Source organism: Egretta garzetta, unplaced genomic scaffold, assembly GCF_000687185.1.
Source record: "Egretta garzetta isolate BGI_Z169 unplaced genomic scaffold, ASM68718v1 scaffold79, whole genome shotgun sequence".
Taxonomy (NCBI): Eukaryota; Metazoa; Chordata; class Aves; order Pelecaniformes; family Ardeidae; genus Egretta; species Egretta garzetta.
Window position 1 is genome coordinate 7,410,279 of NW_009260791.1, and position 17,021 is coordinate 7,427,299.

At 38.3% G+C, this 17,021-nt stretch overlaps 1 protein-coding gene across 1 annotated transcript in view; it reads right to left on the minus strand.

Annotated features, from left to right (window-relative positions):
• Positions 1-9,522: 9,522 nt before the first annotated feature.
• ARHGAP5 (Rho GTPase activating protein 5) overlaps positions 9,523-17,021 on the minus strand; it is a 46,979-nt gene continuing 39,480 nt past the window's right edge. The window contains exon 7 of the mRNA XM_009646700.2: positions 9,523-15,529. Coding sequence (XP_009644995.1) covers positions 15,199-15,529 — 331 coding nt within the window. The 3' untranslated portion in view covers positions 9,523-15,198. The remainder of the gene's footprint in view (positions 15,530-17,021) is intronic.

Consider the following 17,021-nt stretch of genomic DNA (forward strand, 5'->3'; position numbering starts at 1 on the left):
ACATCACCGTAACCGAGAGAAGATTCAGGAAGGTTTCAGTATTGGCAGAATAGAGATTTTTTAGCCAGGAAAAATACAAGCTAATCCATCTGTGAGAAAAGAAAACTAAATACAGCAATAAAATATGAGCGAACATTCACCGGAGCGTTCTGGCCAGGGTTGATATGGGAGAAAGTGGAGAAAGGAACAGAGGTGTACGAATTCTGCAGGGGTCGGTTCTCCAGAGGCACGCTCGCAGCACTCGGACAGTTTGCTCACAGGGGCTGGCAGCAGGCCAGCTCCCAGATGTTCACCTGGAGATCTGAGTGATGATATCAAACCTCCAAGGGCAGGCATCCTGTCCTCCTTCCTACACAACATGGGCACTTGGGGCTATGTGACCTCCTGGCCTTTAGCTGTCTATAATGAACTTCTCTGCTCTTACTGCACACCTCTCTGCTGGAGCATCGACTCAGATGCATCCTGTCCCCTAACAAATCTTGTGTGGCTGGGGGGCTGCAGCCAGAGGAGTGAGAGTTGAGTGCCAGAGAAAGAAGGAACTTGGGTGATGTTGCTCAACGACTTCTTTGTGCAAAAGGTCTGCAAGAGTTCTGCTCAATTTGCTGTCCGATTGCTGAGCAGCACTTGGTCCCTTCCCAAAAAAAGGGAGGAGAGAAAGGAGGAAGGCATTCAGACTGAAAAAGTAACATGAGGATCACTCCTACATCTGATTCACCCTGAGGAGGCCTGAAGCTGTTGGCAGCGAATGCTTTCAATGATGAACATCAAGATGTGCAAATCTGGTTAAGAGAAAGAAAATGAAAACTGGCCAAAGTATTTTAAGCAAACAGGAAAGTAAGTGATTTTTTGGAATGGTTCAAGCAAATATGATTTTTTTTAAGTTTTAAATTATTTTTAACAAGAGTAAAATCTCATAGATCAAGCAATTAATTATGCATTTCTAAATAAATTAGCATTTTACCTTTAATACATTGTTACTGAAAGCGCGTGTAGTGAAATATTTCAGAAATTTTATCGCTTCCCTGAAAGCATTATGGCGTTTCACAGAGAAGAGAAAGCTAGAAGAAAAGAGAAGTCATTTGCTACCTTTCAACAGGAACATTCTGGGGTTTGTTTTTTACTTGCCTAGTTACATGCTTGCTTTTTGCCTGCTTTGTTAAAAAGAAACTAATTCACTCCGCTCCGCAGCCCAGCTGTGAATCTCAGCTGAAGGCAGCTTGCTTGGGGTCCACAGACGGCACCGGGTCTGCGGCTGGAAACCCCTGGCCCTACGGCACCTTGCCCTGTCTTCACAGAGAGCACAGCGACACATGCCAGCCCAGAACAGCCCCGCTGCGGGCTGCTGCTCAGAATAAAATAACCACTTGCAGGCCAAATGAATAATATAGCCACCAGATCCCCCAAACCATTGAAACGATGATGAAGGAAGCTTATCCAAACCACATTCACAGCAAGGCTGCCTTTGCTATCCCGAAGAAGTCACCTCTCACTGTTACACATATTATTTTGGTGCCTATCCAAAGCAGCACATTGTAAGTAAACAGCCCGAGTGCATTGGTGATCTTTCCCTTCCGCTCCAAAGTCAAAGACACATGATCTTTGACAATGTGATCAGTACCCCCTCTTGGTTCCCAGATGTACATTAATAAAGTTCCAATTGAATACTGGTAACATAATTGAGGTAGAATTCATCTCGTGTTAATATCTCAACAATACACCAATGTGCTAGATGGCGGAAAAATAAATCTATTTATATCTTCTGCATTGTATATGTACTAGTGCTTTCTGCAGTGGCTTTGCAATCAATTGGTCCTATGGCTATCCCACGCTTTTGTCAATAAAACCTTCACATTCACACCACAACGGATTGCATTTCTAGAACAATATACAGTGCACGCTATATCATATCATGTGTGCGTAGCTGTACCTATAAATACATCAACAAGAACATTAGAGAAATACGTTTCCTAATAGGATATTTTTCTTAAAGCAATCCTTTCTTGTTATTACCTTTTACAGGTGTACTGTAAGCTGTTTGCTTTGTCATTTAAGAAACTGCTACTTCAATATTTTGGAATGCACTGTCAACACTAAAGGCTGAAGGGAGTGATATTGATACCCCACTCCAAAACCAGCACAACTTGATTAATGGCCTCTATTGCAATGAGGAGTCACACTGCAGTGCTATGGATTTACCTTCCTACAAATGTAAAGAAAGTGAGAAGAATGAGAGGAGGACAGCTGCGTGTTTAAAAGGCCAAATCACAGATTTTCAGACAGTGGTATTTATTTCACAAATTAAGGGGGTTTTTTTGCTGGGTTTTTTTGTTGCTTTTATCTAGCCCTGGAACTAACAAAGGGAGCCATAAATTTAATAGTCAACAAACCTTATGGAAACATGACATTAAATCTTAAATTAGCGTGTACTAAATGAGATCTTTATTAGGGGATTCAGTGCCAAATATATTTGCATTGTTTATACAACATCACGTATATCTTTGCAGACAAAGCTAAAAACACTGCAACAAAATCCTTGTTTCTTTCAATTTTAGGGTAAGGAGTTATAAAATGTTAATTAGGCACTCGGAGAAATGGGAAGTATTTTAACATTTTGGATACATCGAAGTAAATCAGGAGAGAAGACATCTAACTTACGTCACCTAGCTATATTTCTCTCCTGAAAGTTAGAAGCATCCACTAAAGAACAAGCAGTAATTCTAGAATCCTCACTGAATGAAGCAATTTTAACTTTTTTTTTTTTTTTTAAAGCAATGAGAACTGAGGAATACAGCACATCTGCATTAAGTATATATGCTTTAAGAAGAAATGTGTCTTCTATTGCTCACCACTCTATTCAGTAACCATTTTGGAAGGCGGTCTTTGCTTTTATCCAAGGCTCGCTGTGTCTTTTGTGTTTTCTCAATCGCCCTTCTCAATGACAGCATTGGATCACAGAGCTGCGGGATGATTTAATAGTTAGCATCTCAGGAGCAACTAATAACAAAACCGCCCGCCTCTCGACTTCTTTGAAAGGCAGAATTGCAGAACACCTCATCCCGCATCTTCTCCCCGTCACTCACGCGCTTACCGAGGAGGCGCCTGAACCCAGCAGTTCACACCGTGCCAGTTCCTTGAGCGGACAGAAACACGCACTGAACAGACCCCAAAAGAACTGCGGTCTCATGAGCTTCAGCTAAAACCAGTCCCCCTGTTTGAATGGTACCATTTTAAAAGTTCACAGTGGGAATAAAATTCAGGGCTTACAGTATATCGGCTTCAGGGCCAATCAGCCTTACACAGTATTTACCAGACATATTACACTGGTGTAATTTGTATTGGTAGAGTGGTCAGGACTGAGCCCAGTTTGGACCAGGTCTACACTTAAAAGAAAGGCAACAAAATACTACAGGGCTTATCAACTGTAAAAAAGCTTAAAGGAATCTGTCACTTGGAGAAAGAAAAGACAGCTGTGGAAAGCAGTGAGAGAGAAATGGGACATAGCAGTCTTCCCGCATCTAAAGATCACCATAAAGGTGTCAGTGGTAAATATTCACCATGTCCACTTGCAACAGAACTAGAAGAAGTCAGATTATCTTGCAGTAAAGAAGATTTAGCTTGGCTACCAGGAGAATCTTTCTTCCCACAAGGATACTGAATCACTGAAATAAGACATGGAGAAAGCTGTGGAATCTATTCCACAGGTTTAGGAGAAAAGTATAGATGAGTTTGTATCGGAGATACAAGAATGATTAAGACCTACATTTGTATATTCAAAGATAATACTTATTTTTATAATATCTCTTGTGGGTCAAGAGTTTTTGTATCTCAATACCTGTGTAAATTTTAAAATCTAATGAGCATTTGTATTCACTAAACCAGCACAGCAATTTAAATAGCCAAATAAACCCACTTGCATATCTTGAGCTAGAACCCCTATGTTAACACATGCAGCCATTCCCCTCTGTTTGGAGAAGCTTACTTTTTCATCTTGAAGTGGATCTTCACCTTCTGTAAAAACTAAGTTCTTCCCCCTTTGAACAGCTTTGCCTTAACTCTAGTTCTAATCCATTTCTGTATTTGGTTCCCTATTTTAGGGCCTTTTTGTAATTTTTTGCAATGTTATATAAGTTTTTCTTTTTTTTTTCCTCCCCCCACAGACCATACATTTCTTAAACAATCTGTGCAATCTCCACAACTTCCAGAACCTTGTTAGCAGAAAACACTATGTGGCCATAGAGGTCTACCACCTAGCAAGGGAAAACAGAAAGAAAGTAGGCTGTCACATAAGGAAAAAAGTGGGATCAGAAAAAAAAAGGGGGGGGGGTGTGCAATGAGTGAAGATAGAATCATTCTAAGACCTCTCAATTCTAAATGCAATTCCTATTGTATGCTTATTCTTTCTAGAAAATATACACCAAGTTATTACAGTGCTATTGGTATTGCATCCCAAGGCATTTCAGCAATATGATTTACAAAATCAGCATAATGCCAGCTCTTGTACGTATACTGGCCAGTTTACTCTCTTTATTGTATATGTGTCGCCCTTAGACACACCACCAAGAAGGTGCAAAATACCCCACAGCATGAAAAGTTTCTTGTTTCAAAACGCTGTGATTTAAACATAAGGCAAGAGACAAGATCTGGCTCTAGCACATGTGCAAGGCGATGCACAGCGTAACAGCGCAAGGCAGTGCAAGTCAGGCAAGGTCATTCCTTGCTCTTTGCCGCTTGTTCATTTGGGGAAGTAGGGGGACCAAAGAATTTTTAGCAGTATGCTTGCTAAGAATATCATTTGCAGTTCTTGTAACAAACCAAAGGGTGAGATCAGATCCCCAGATTTCAGAAGACCACTAAACTAAGTGCCCAAGCATTTTCATATGCACCTTTAAAACGACGATTTTTTCAGAGTCAAAAGGCAAAATGACTTCATTATTTTCTGCTGAGTATGCGCACATGAAGACCTTATGCATGTACTTGAACTCCTTTCTTCCATTTTTCCATTCAGTTATCCTGAAGACTTGTTTACACAATTCTTTATCCCTTACATCAATTAAAATCAGAAGGATCAGGGAAAGTTTGCAGTTCAGGAATGGAAGCGTGTTCCTTTAAGCCTCTTGAGGAAAAGGGCAAATACTCACATTGCTGATGTGAAACAAGAGGATAGTTTTCTGAACTTATTTTCAAAATCAGAAGGAGAGATCTTTCCCTCTGCAGTATTTAAAGAGGGCAGAATACAGCCACGTTCCACAGGTTTTCAAGGATACAGCTGCACATGAAATGCTGACCTTTGAGCCCAGAAACAAGACACAAGGGACCAGCTACCCACGGCGCACCTGTAGGAACAGTGCAGCTGGATCTCTTCCACAGACACGGAACAGGGGCCAATTCCCAATCCAGAAACTCCCAGATTTTTCTGAAATTCACAGAGGTAAAATCACTCACCTTTAATTTCTCCTCTGCTTCTTGGATACCAAATGTATGGATAAAGCACGGATGCTCTTCAGGAAGCAGACTGACTAAAAATTCATGCACTTACAGCAAATTTTAGTTTCCAGCACAAGGTGGAAAACTCAGTATGTCGTTCTATACATAGCTGAATCTGAGGTATCTGGGGACACAGAAATAATAGATTGACAAGCAGAGAAAACAAGTGTCAGAGAAGCATTTTCGTAACTCTCCCTGCATACATGCATGGAAGTGAGACTTCCACTGATCAAGCAGAAGCTGCCCGCTTGTAAAGTAAACAAAACCTGATTCCTTCCTTGCTAACTGAACCTTCACCAAAGCAGGCAGTGCAGCATTTCCATCTCAAGTTAGCTTCTACTTCATTTTTACAGTGAAGCATTTTAACACAGGGCTTGGTCTAACTTTTATCAGGTAAACTCTAGCCAAAGACACTTTTCTGAAAACATTCACTAAACCTTCTAAATTGAGCTAAAACTGCCATTGAGTTACTATGGTTTTGTACATGTGCAGACTTCTCTACTAAAAGAAACTGGGTACAGGCCAGAAGAGAGACTAGAATGAATGTAGGAACACAGGTCTTTAAGCATTTTTGAGAGACACGGTAGAAAATATAAATCTGGCATCTTTATTCGGCCAGATGATGGGCCAAGACTCTAAAACAGGCTATGACAGTCATTCCTGTAGTTAACTTCCCAGGAAGACACGCTTTTATCTGCTTTACCTATTGCTTCTTTCTTTGGAAAGTTACGTGCACAGAACAGGCTCTCTTTCCTTTGCGCATGGGTGCTCCAGGTGTTGCGGTAGCGCCAGCTGCAGCTGAAAACAAACTTTCACCAGTTCAGGCAAAAAAAGGTCACCCTAGTTGTTCTTTAATAAGGAGGAATGTCAGCGCTCTCCTTTTTATATTCTCAGTGAGAAATGTGGATCCCTTTTACTCACCGTCAGAATAAAGAATAATCCAGGGCCTCCTGTAAGCAGATACCTCCACACAAGATTTTTTTTGAACCTACTGAACGTACTTGTAGTAGTTTAATAATGGCATTAATATACCTGCAAATAAAATACACTAGGAAAACCAACAACAAAAGGTTATTCTCTTCAATGTGAATACTTCACTGGTATTTCCAGAGGGTTGCTTAGCTAATTCTAATACTTTCTTTGAATAGGAAATTCCACCCCCCCAAAAAAAAGAGTTGTTTTCCATTCAAAAATGAAAATGCATATTAGCTTTTTTTGCCCTTCTTTGTATTAAAAAAAAAAAAAAAAAAAAAAAAAAAAAGGGAAATAAAGAAATGAACCAACCCCAAAAGCCCACGGAAACTGTTGAGATTGTGGTTTTGGCTAACCACGTATATTCCTGAGAACTCTGTCAGAGTGGGAAACTCTCTTATCTTACATGAAACCAGAAAAGACTTCCTGTAAGCAGGCATCTCTTTTGAAGCTCTTGGTTCTTACGCTGAAAGGGAAAGGGCCGGTGCAAACTGTCTGCAGCACCTCCTCGAGTCTCCTCCTCACGCACACGACTGGGTGGCTGTTCAGAGCATTGCAGCACTGGGAACGGAGTCTGTTGGAACATGTCCTCATATTACAAAAATGCAGACAAGAAGCCACTGAAAACACTAGAAGGGAAAAAACACCCACCATAAATATTTCCTTTGATTCAGTTTAAAATTTTTTAAGCTCTTAAAATTCCCACTCTTTCTTAGCTTCCTAGTGGGCCTTCACTTCAGCTTGTACGCACAACACTTATCTGCAAGAAGGCAATTGCCTACTTTTTTTTTTGCAAGACAATTCAGAATATAGAGACATTTATCATCTAAATGAGTTCAGAACACACTTTTTACTACTGTTCGGTGCAAGAATAGCTGTAGGCTTCCTTAACTAGTACATCAGAAGAAAGGAGACTCATAGAAATGGTAAGCTATTTTTTTTCTTTACATTTCTGAAAAAATTCTGCCATCCTAGGGGCTCTGGGCACCTGTCCCATAAATTAATGCACAAGATAAATAAATGCCTGTAGACATTTGCTTCAGCCCACTTTCCCTCAGCAACTTTAAGGAGGGGGAAAATACAGGTTTAGTAGCAAGCCCAGGTGATAACAAATATACATTCTCGTGGTGCAAAGGAGGAGAGGTGAGATCTAAAGCCAAGTATTCCCAAATGAGAATGCCCTGCAGCAGAATCCCTTCTTCATGTTGAGGGAACTGTAGCTGAGCAGCTCTGCTGTTCACAGGGGAGAGGAAAAAATAAAGAAAAAATATAAGAAAAAAAAATGTGTGTGTGTGTTTAACATTTCAGGAAATCAGGCTCAAGCTATTTACAGATTGGTAGCTTAAAAACATTTATTACAGCTGATGTTTTAAGTAGAACACTGGATGCAGGGCAGTGGTCAAAATCCAAAGCGAGCTATGAGACCCTGCCCCTCAGCCCCTGAGAAGCACACGATCTTGGAGAAAACCAGGAGCATCCCGCTCCTCCCAATACTTTGAATACTAGGGTTGGACACAGAGGTTTGCAGAGCCTTTCAGGGTGTTTCTGGTGTCAAATTGTTTGCTCATTTCCCAACTGGGTCAGAGCTCGGCTTTGACAATCACATTACACGCACACCAGGTCACCTCCCTTCTGGAGAGAAAAAAAAAGTACTAAGTTTCCTTCAAAGAGGAACTCTATCCGTGATTGAGAGGATAATTTGTTCCACAATTCAATTACTCTTGCCACAGTCTTCCAAATGATTCCAGCAGGGTTCACATCTTCATATACTACTCCCATGTCTTCACTCAATGAGCTCGGCATTTACTTCACGGTGTTACTATCATGCCACAAACCACACCTCTGACAGGTAACTGTTCAGCCCTCTCACTTTTCTTAAAAACTGCCTTCTTTGAAAAGAAGAGAGAAAATGAAACAATGCTTGACAGCACCATATATGAGCCCAAGGAGAACATAGCTTGATCTCTACTTCCCCAGAAGTATTTCAGGTCAGAGCAGCTTTGTAACCTTGTAAATAGATCTGGCCAGCTATGAGGAGATGTAAAGATGACCTAGAACTGCAGATCATGGTGGTAATACCACTCAAAACTATTTTATATTAAAAAACAATGAAAGACTCTCAGGGCAGCATGCTTCAGGAACAGGGGTGCTGAGGAACGATTTATGGTTGGTATGTATGTCCCCACTGTACCCATTTTGGTTGAAGGCCAAATACTAATCCATGACCCTCTTCCGTGGGGCCAAAACTCCACATCGTACATAGAGGACTTGGTGCCCCAAACTCAGCAAGAACACTGCTGGCCCTTGAGGTTAGCGAGAAGGGTACAGGGAAGAGCTTTCCCACCTCCTTCTCCCTTTACGCTATCAGTGGCGGGCTTGAAAGCTCCCTACACACAAACCTCTAGCACAGAAATGGAGCCCAGCTGAGGCGAGCACCTTCACCTCACCGAAAACTTGTAATATTTATCCTTCATCGCTTTTAAACAGTCGCCTAGCTGCTCTTTCCTGCACTCTTTCGCTAAAAGCAGGTACGGATATGGGAAAGGATCACCCCAATATCTACCTCCTAGCGATCAGAATCTCCAGATGTGGACAAGTGCCACATTGCCCCAGGCCCTGCATCCCCAAAATCGCAAATGAGTGCACACAGAGAAGTGCAGACAAAAGGGGACAAAAGAGCATTGACAGACTTTTATAAACTTTATGTGGGACCCGGTACGTTTTACAGGAGACAAGTATTATGATCATGTTATAAATTGCGAGTGTTGACTTTAAGACTGATCAAGTCTAAAAGAAATACTAAGAGAAGAAAGAACAAAGAAAGCAGTCATCTGTGAAGAGATAAAACTTTTCAACTCTAATACAGTTAAATAAAGGACATAAAATCAGGCTTATTTTTGTGACCACATAGGATAACAAAATTAAACCAACTTTAGAGCTAGACAACGCACAGATAGGATATCAAAATTAGATACATCTGTTTACATTTGGTTTTCAAAACTTAACATCTGAATTGTACGCAACATTTATCTGCAGCAGGCTGGCCACCTGTTACTATGTTAGAACCACTATATTAACATCTACTTCTTTACTAAGTTAAAAAAAGCGTATGTGTACATACATACGTATTTCAATAAAGAACCACGAACATTTCATTCCCCATAATTTTTTTTTTGCTACATTCTATGTTTAATAGTTTCATCTAAGTGTTTTAAGAGGCAGCTGTTCAAAGTACATGATTTTTTTGAGGTAGGTTTCTTGATCTCTTCTTCATTCCCAACTTGCACGGGGTCAATATGACCAAGTAAGGGCAGCCACTGCAGGAACTTGGGTCACGCTGCCAAGTACCAAGGGTGGAACCTTCAAGGGGAGACCACACCGCCTGTAATGTAATAGCGCAACTTGGGGTTTTTTTCCCCAGATGCTTCACCAACTCATCACACTCCGTGTCAGTTAACCGAAGAACTCCAACTCATACCTTACCATTCTGTACATTCGCTACTTTCAATTCAGTAAAACCCTGCAAGAGCAATTTAGGAGCCTCTGACAATTCTCATCAGTGGCAAAGCTGAGAGAACTGCAGGAAGAGATGAGAACGGCAACTCTGCCTTCCCTTCCCTTCTTCAGGTGTGAAGCAGAAAAATCTGTAAGAACAGATAGACTGTGATACTGTAATTCTGGGGAAAACACAAGCCACAGCCATGCTCCGTAAATCAGTCACACGAGCAGCCAGAGGCGCTCTTCAAGTGAGCGCATCCACCCCTCACGCCCTGACACACCGTCACGGCTGGAAGTACCACCAGGAGATACCCTTCCCATCTTTTCTTAAGTCAAACAGCTTGTAAGTAGAAGCAACAATGGCCTTTCACTGCTCTCACACTCCAAGACTGAAAAACCGGTTACTGCACTGTAGGCATTCAGTGAAATTATTTAATTTGCCATACTTTCTAAATCACACCAAAAAAAAAAAACCAAACAGTAATGGACAAATTATTGTTAATGTAATCAGGTATATTAAACCCTATTCTGTAATATAAAAGCACCAGAATGTTGGCTAGGCATCAATGACTCAATTCACCAACAAAAATACCAGGTCTAAACACACATGCATCGTATTGTGTAAGGAAGATGAGAAACATATGGGCAACAGCCGTAACACGCACCATCTACGCACTTGGGAAAGAATTTGTCAATAAGAAAAAAGGAAGGAAGCGTTCGCTTTCACTAGCCATGATGACAGATTAAATTCATTCCTTCTGATTCCATGGAAACTAGGAATTAGCCGAAGGATCGAATCTGACACAAGCGAACACTAACGTTACACTTTGGTTCCCCAGGACAGCTATTCATCAGAAACTTGTGGTCTGCCCTTACGCTTCAGGTTCAGTAGAGACAGGTTTTGCTACAGCCATCTAAAGACCTGAGATCTGCACACTGTGTAAATCAGGGGTAAGATGCATCCCATCCGAGATTAAAACGCTCCAGTAGCTGAAAGTGTTAAGATATAGAATAAAACCTGAACAGTGTTCAGATTTGAAGGCCGTCAGGAAGTTCTTGCAGTTATTTCTGCACCGGCCAGATGACTCACGATGCTCTGAAGAAGCAAACTAAGCATAGATGTTGCATGCAGAAGCACTAAAAGCAGCACTATTATCAAAGTTGGATTTTTCCTGTATATAGTCAGCAGAATTATGATCAATAACGTACAACTCTGAAAACTTAAAGCTGACCTCAAACCCCACAGTTTTCACTTCAGGTTTAAAAACTCCGCAGGAAAGCTAACTCTAAGAGACCCGTTGCTTCAGCACGGTAGAACTCTGAAAAACCAATTTCCATAATCACAGCCTTTCTTGCTGAGCAGCTCAATCAGGTGAAAAACTTATGAGGCCACACGAGCCACAGAATTTCACATCCGCTGCACAGTTGAGCAGAACATCTTACGCTTCCTCACTTTCGAGGTCTGTTCCCTGCTGCATGCATGTATCCATCTTGGGGGGGGTGCATGACCTACAGAGTCTTCACCTTTTTGAGCATCACTTCCAAAATTCAGCAGCTTAAGAGACATACCAAGTGCAAGAAGAGAGACACCCTCCCCCCCGAGAATGCCTTAAACACTCAGTTTAGCAAGATTTACTGCTGAATTTCATCTCTGTGTACATGAAAGACAGGGTGCTTTTGCCTCTACAAATCTAGTAGGCAACTAAACTGAACATTATACACAGTAAGGATCTTAGTATTTTATTCGTTGCATCTTTTATACAGAATAAGCTTCACTGATATTTAATTCACTGCAGTATTCTGCTGATGTAGCAACAAAAGATTACATTATAAACAAAGAACAGAATTTGACTTCAAATCTTTTTTGTATGTGTGTATTTTTTCAGTTGACAAACAGCATCACAATTACTGAAAAAAACTGAAATAAGCACATAAGCTAAGGCCAGGTTTTTTTTAATCTCCAATTGATAGTTTATCATAAATATTGGAAGCTAAACTCCAGCAACTAAAAATGAACATATCTATAGTCTCCTAGCAACCAGGATTCAAATAATGGAGAAAACATACAACAACAAAAAAGTTTCTTTTCACTTAAGTTGACATCTGCGATCTATTTACACTATATACGTTAAAATTCCACAAGATCATGGAGGGTAAGGAATTTTGAAATAACCTGTTAAGCATTACTTAAAATGGCACTTTTGTAACTCAGGTCCGGGGTTTTAAAGTCGCTAAAACATTGAAAGACAATAGACTGCAGTATGTCTATACCAATATTACATAAAAAAGACAAACTACTCCATAAAGTGTCACTGAGATGCTCAACCAAAAATAATATACATTTGTATCTTTATCAAGATAGATATTACTGTAAAAACACTCACATTAAAAAATATAGTTATTATTGTTTGGATTTTCATTAAAACTAGAAGGGACTACATGAGCCAAAGTACGAGGAGTTCGTATATAATGGCATGCTTCCTCATTTTATAGCACTAATAAAAATAATAATAGAGAAAGCTCTATTATAAATCTTTAATAATGATGGTATAATTTCCTAGTATCTTTTAAAAACTTTACTGTGCGGGTGTATGTGCATGCAAGTCTGTGCACATGTGCTTGTGTACATACACACACAAACACAAGAAAAATACCAAAGCCTCTATATTTGACACATACACACATCTCCACATTCCTGCATATAACACTTCTATAACGCAAACAGTCGGCAGGGACTCTTCCATGTGGCAACCAAGCGCCACGTGCCATGCTTCCTTATTATTCCCCTTTTTATGTTTTATCCAGTAGATGTAGTAACACTTTCGTATTTGGCCAAATAGAAGTGTTAAGACGTTTAAAAATCATGAAGTGATTTAGCCATAACATCATACACAAGAAATAAATGATACTGCACATACTTCTGATCACAAGTTCAACATGAAAGTTCGTCATGAAATGGAATGTAAATTATTCTAAAAATCAGTATTCAAAGGTTAGTTAAATATTATGGCAAACAACTTGGAATTGTAGAAAGTTTAAAATGTAATTCACATTACAAAGACTGGAGATACTTTATAGAGAGAACTTTTAAATATGGATATGACTGGCATTTATTTTTAAGCTTACTTCTATTAGAAATAGACTTGTTCCTGTACAGGTGATGCTTTGTCTATACCATATACAGTAGAAAAATAAATTCTTTAGCAACCTAGAAATAGTTTATAAAACTCTTGAAGTTTCATTTGCTTTGCTAAACATGCCAAGATCAGACTGACAACTATAAATAAAAGCTATATAGACAACAGGTAAAGTAGAACAAGTTAAGAATACTACAATTTACAGGACAGACTTTATTGTACTATTAATTCCTGTGTGCTTTGCAATAGGAATAGGGTTGACTTTTCTTTTTTGTTTATGTTTTCTTAGAAAAGATAATTACTTGAAAGAATATAACACAATATCAAGATAATTTATAATATACATGTACTTCAAACAGCAGCCGGGTCTATGGTATCATAGTATCTAGAATGATAATCCAAGTCATAATCAGAAGTACAATACCTAGGACATAAGTGGGAAAGGCAATTTTTATTTTGGGAAAATGGAGCAAATCAAACTCTTAAAAGCCTTAATTCTCAAAATCATCTATTTACTATAATACATACAAGACGATCTTAAATCTTGTTATAAGTGAAGATTACAACAGTGACCATCATAAAGCTTTTGTTTGTTTGTTTTAAACTACACAAAACATTCTAGCAGCTGAATGAGCCAAAACTGTTTTCTTCTTTGCAGACCTAAAAGGGTATATTTTGAGCATGAAAGAAAAAAAGCTGCTATGAAAAGTCTCACAGGTAGTGTTTATCTATGGTCTTCCCTTTGCTACAATTTGTAACCTTCTGAATTTTTTACCACTAACAAAATATTTAACCAAAAGATTTGTTTAAATTAAGCAGCATTCTTTTACAGCAAACTTGGTACCAATGTAAAAGTAAAATATATGGAAAAAAAAAAAAGAGATAATTTAAAAATATGGTGAAAAAAAAAAAAAGAAGAAAAAAATCAGTCATTTGAATTTTTAGTACAACATACCACAGGAAAAAAATATGAATACAAGTTTATGTGATTTTATATATACACACTCCAAAGAGGTTAATTGTCAGTACCCAAAGTATTTATTGCTATGTATTAGCAATGCATTTTTGTATATCTTTAAAGGGTCACATAAAAATAGATTTAAAGAATAGATTAATTGAAGTCCTAGATTAAAACATTGTTTGGTTTAGAGAATTTTACTACAACAAAATTCATGTTTATGTATGAAAAGTTATATAACCTTATATGAAAATGTCATGAACTATTTTCTAAACACTACATGTATTCCCAAGTGGGAAAAATTAAAATATCTAAAATATATTAGATTAAGTTTACAAGACCATCAATGATCTTTTAAACATGCAGCTGTTTACAGAATTAACAGTTTTACAAAATGTTTAGTTCAGTAATGGAACATAAAGAAATAGGTAGGCAACATCAAAATTTTTGTACAATATTTGAAACTCACTTTTACAACAAGCATGTCCTTGGTATTGTGCTGTAAGAAATAATAAGCAAGTTCACCCACCTTTAACAAACTGTCCACAGGTTTACTTACAAGTAAAGATGGATGGTGAGGGATTGTAAAATTCTCAACAGTGCATTTTGTATTCTTCCATAAACCATCCTAAGCATACCATCACATAAGTAGCCAGGAGATTACAAAATAAACTATAGCTGGGCTTTAGTCGTTTACACAGAATGCTTGAATGTGAATAAAATTGCCAAAAATAGCATGTTAAATAACAAAAACAGCCATAAAGCAGGCTGTAAGCATTGAATGTTTCATAAATGTAATTTTTTAAATCATTAAATTTCTATAGAAAAATTTTATTCACAATATATTGTGACAAACCGTCACAGGAATGATATAGTGATTGCAATAAGGTATCATGCAGCAGCAGCTTTGTACTTTATAGCTATTTTTGCTTTTAAAAATTAAACCTCTCCAGTCATGCTTATCACATAGTTTTTATCTGCAGTGTGTACAAATGAGGAACACAGTACGGGATATAACAAAAAGATGTCCAATCAGCTGGATGAGAATTATTTTTCATAAATATGAAGTACATTACTGTATCCTGAAACATGCATGTCTATAGCTTGACTTTACTGTCCAGTGCCAGGCTGCCTGCAATCATCTTCTATTTATATAATACCAAGAGGGTCTGCTGGTAATTGTGACTGTATCAGCTGGGGCTGCAGCGGTGGTGGTAACTGAAGAGGTACCATTGGTTCCACCATCTGCACTGCGTTGGAAGGCGGTGGCTGACATGCCACTGGGTTAGGCGCTTCTACGATCTCTCCATTGTAAAAGAAAAATTGACACTGTTGAATGAAGGTCTCTATAACCGACTGGTGGATTTTGGTGGTAGAAAGGAACTCTCTGTTTTCAAAATCAGGTCTCATCAACGTCGGCCAGAAACAAATCGATAAGTTATCTGCAGTCATAAAGTTGGTTTTATATTGCTGACTAACCCTGAAATGAGAACGACATGCACAGAACGAATTAATACCGGTATGCAGTATTTTCATAGCGCCCTAACTGTAAGCATTATTATTAAGCAATCTCAAGATTTTTGTTACTTTCCTCCAGCTCTCCATTAAAACAATCATTCTTCTTTTCTTTAAGCAATTATGCAGAAGAAAATTTAGAAACCATCACTCTTTCAGATTTGGATAGCTAAGAAATATTAATCTGATTAAGCTTTTAATTGCAAAAGAAATTCAACATTCCACTAACATTTTGAAGGGACAACAATAAATAAACTTTTAATTTCTCAATCAGCTACAGGATGTAGTAAAATTAAAATTCCGTCCAATAAAAGGTCTGGAAGAAAAATGACAGAAATGGCTTCTTAATGCAGTACAGTCGGATATTAATTAACTTCTATGGCACTCAAAGAAAAAGGCATCACATTAGATCACATGTTAAAAATAAACAGAAAGCCCCAAAAAATCAAGTGCTGATTAAAGCACATCTCCACAGATTTTTTTCATGCTGGCCAGCAACAGAATTTGGCCAAGCCATAAAGAACACCATCAGTGGAAATTTCACTAATATCAACACACATTAATTTTGTTTTATTTTCCAGTGCATAACACAAAGTTTTCCAACTGGGCTTCTCTTCCTAGAAGTTTCCTGCTTTTAAGTGGGGGCTGAAACAGGTTCTTCATTTATGATCTAAATTCATTATTACAATACTGTTATAAGAAAAAAAAATATAAAGAACAAACAATCTTGTTAACACATTTATCATCTACAGTTAAATGTCTCAGAAAAACACATTGCTAGAAAGTAAGAGGCTAGAAAGAGCCAGGATATTTTGTTTTCCAAAACCCCTCTGCATTCTAAAGTAGCATCATAACTTTATCTAGAAGTAACTAGTGAGAGATACATGTAAAACTGTGTGTTAATAAATGTGACAAATGCCTAAGCTATTCAGCTGGGAACATGCAATGCCTCTATTACAGTAAATAGCACAGAGGTAACTGAGATACAGTTGTCCTGCAGAAACAGACAGAAAATAAAACTTCAGCAACTTGTCAGTTACAGTTTTGATGACTAACAAGAGCAGACTGCAAGAATTTCTGACAGCTGGCTGTAGTCCATAGATTCAAAAGCTGTGAAAATCATAGTAAACACTAGAATTAATGCTGTAAGAAAATATTTTCACTCATTTACAATGCATGTATAGGGGTAACTATAGAGGGTAGGCTTCCATTTTAGCATGCGCATTACTTATTCCAAATGCTGTGAGGGTACACAAATATTGCCTCTCAATCTGTTTTGATTAAGTTTGGTCCAAAGGATATTTGGACACTATTTCTGAGTGACAGTAATATTCATATCCTCTTTCCTAAAAGAAATACATTTTAACTTCATTTAAGGATTAAGAAACCATGAAAATATAAATGTAAGCTTACATTTTGCTTAGCATTTTTATTAGTTTTCTTCCTATACAGAATTC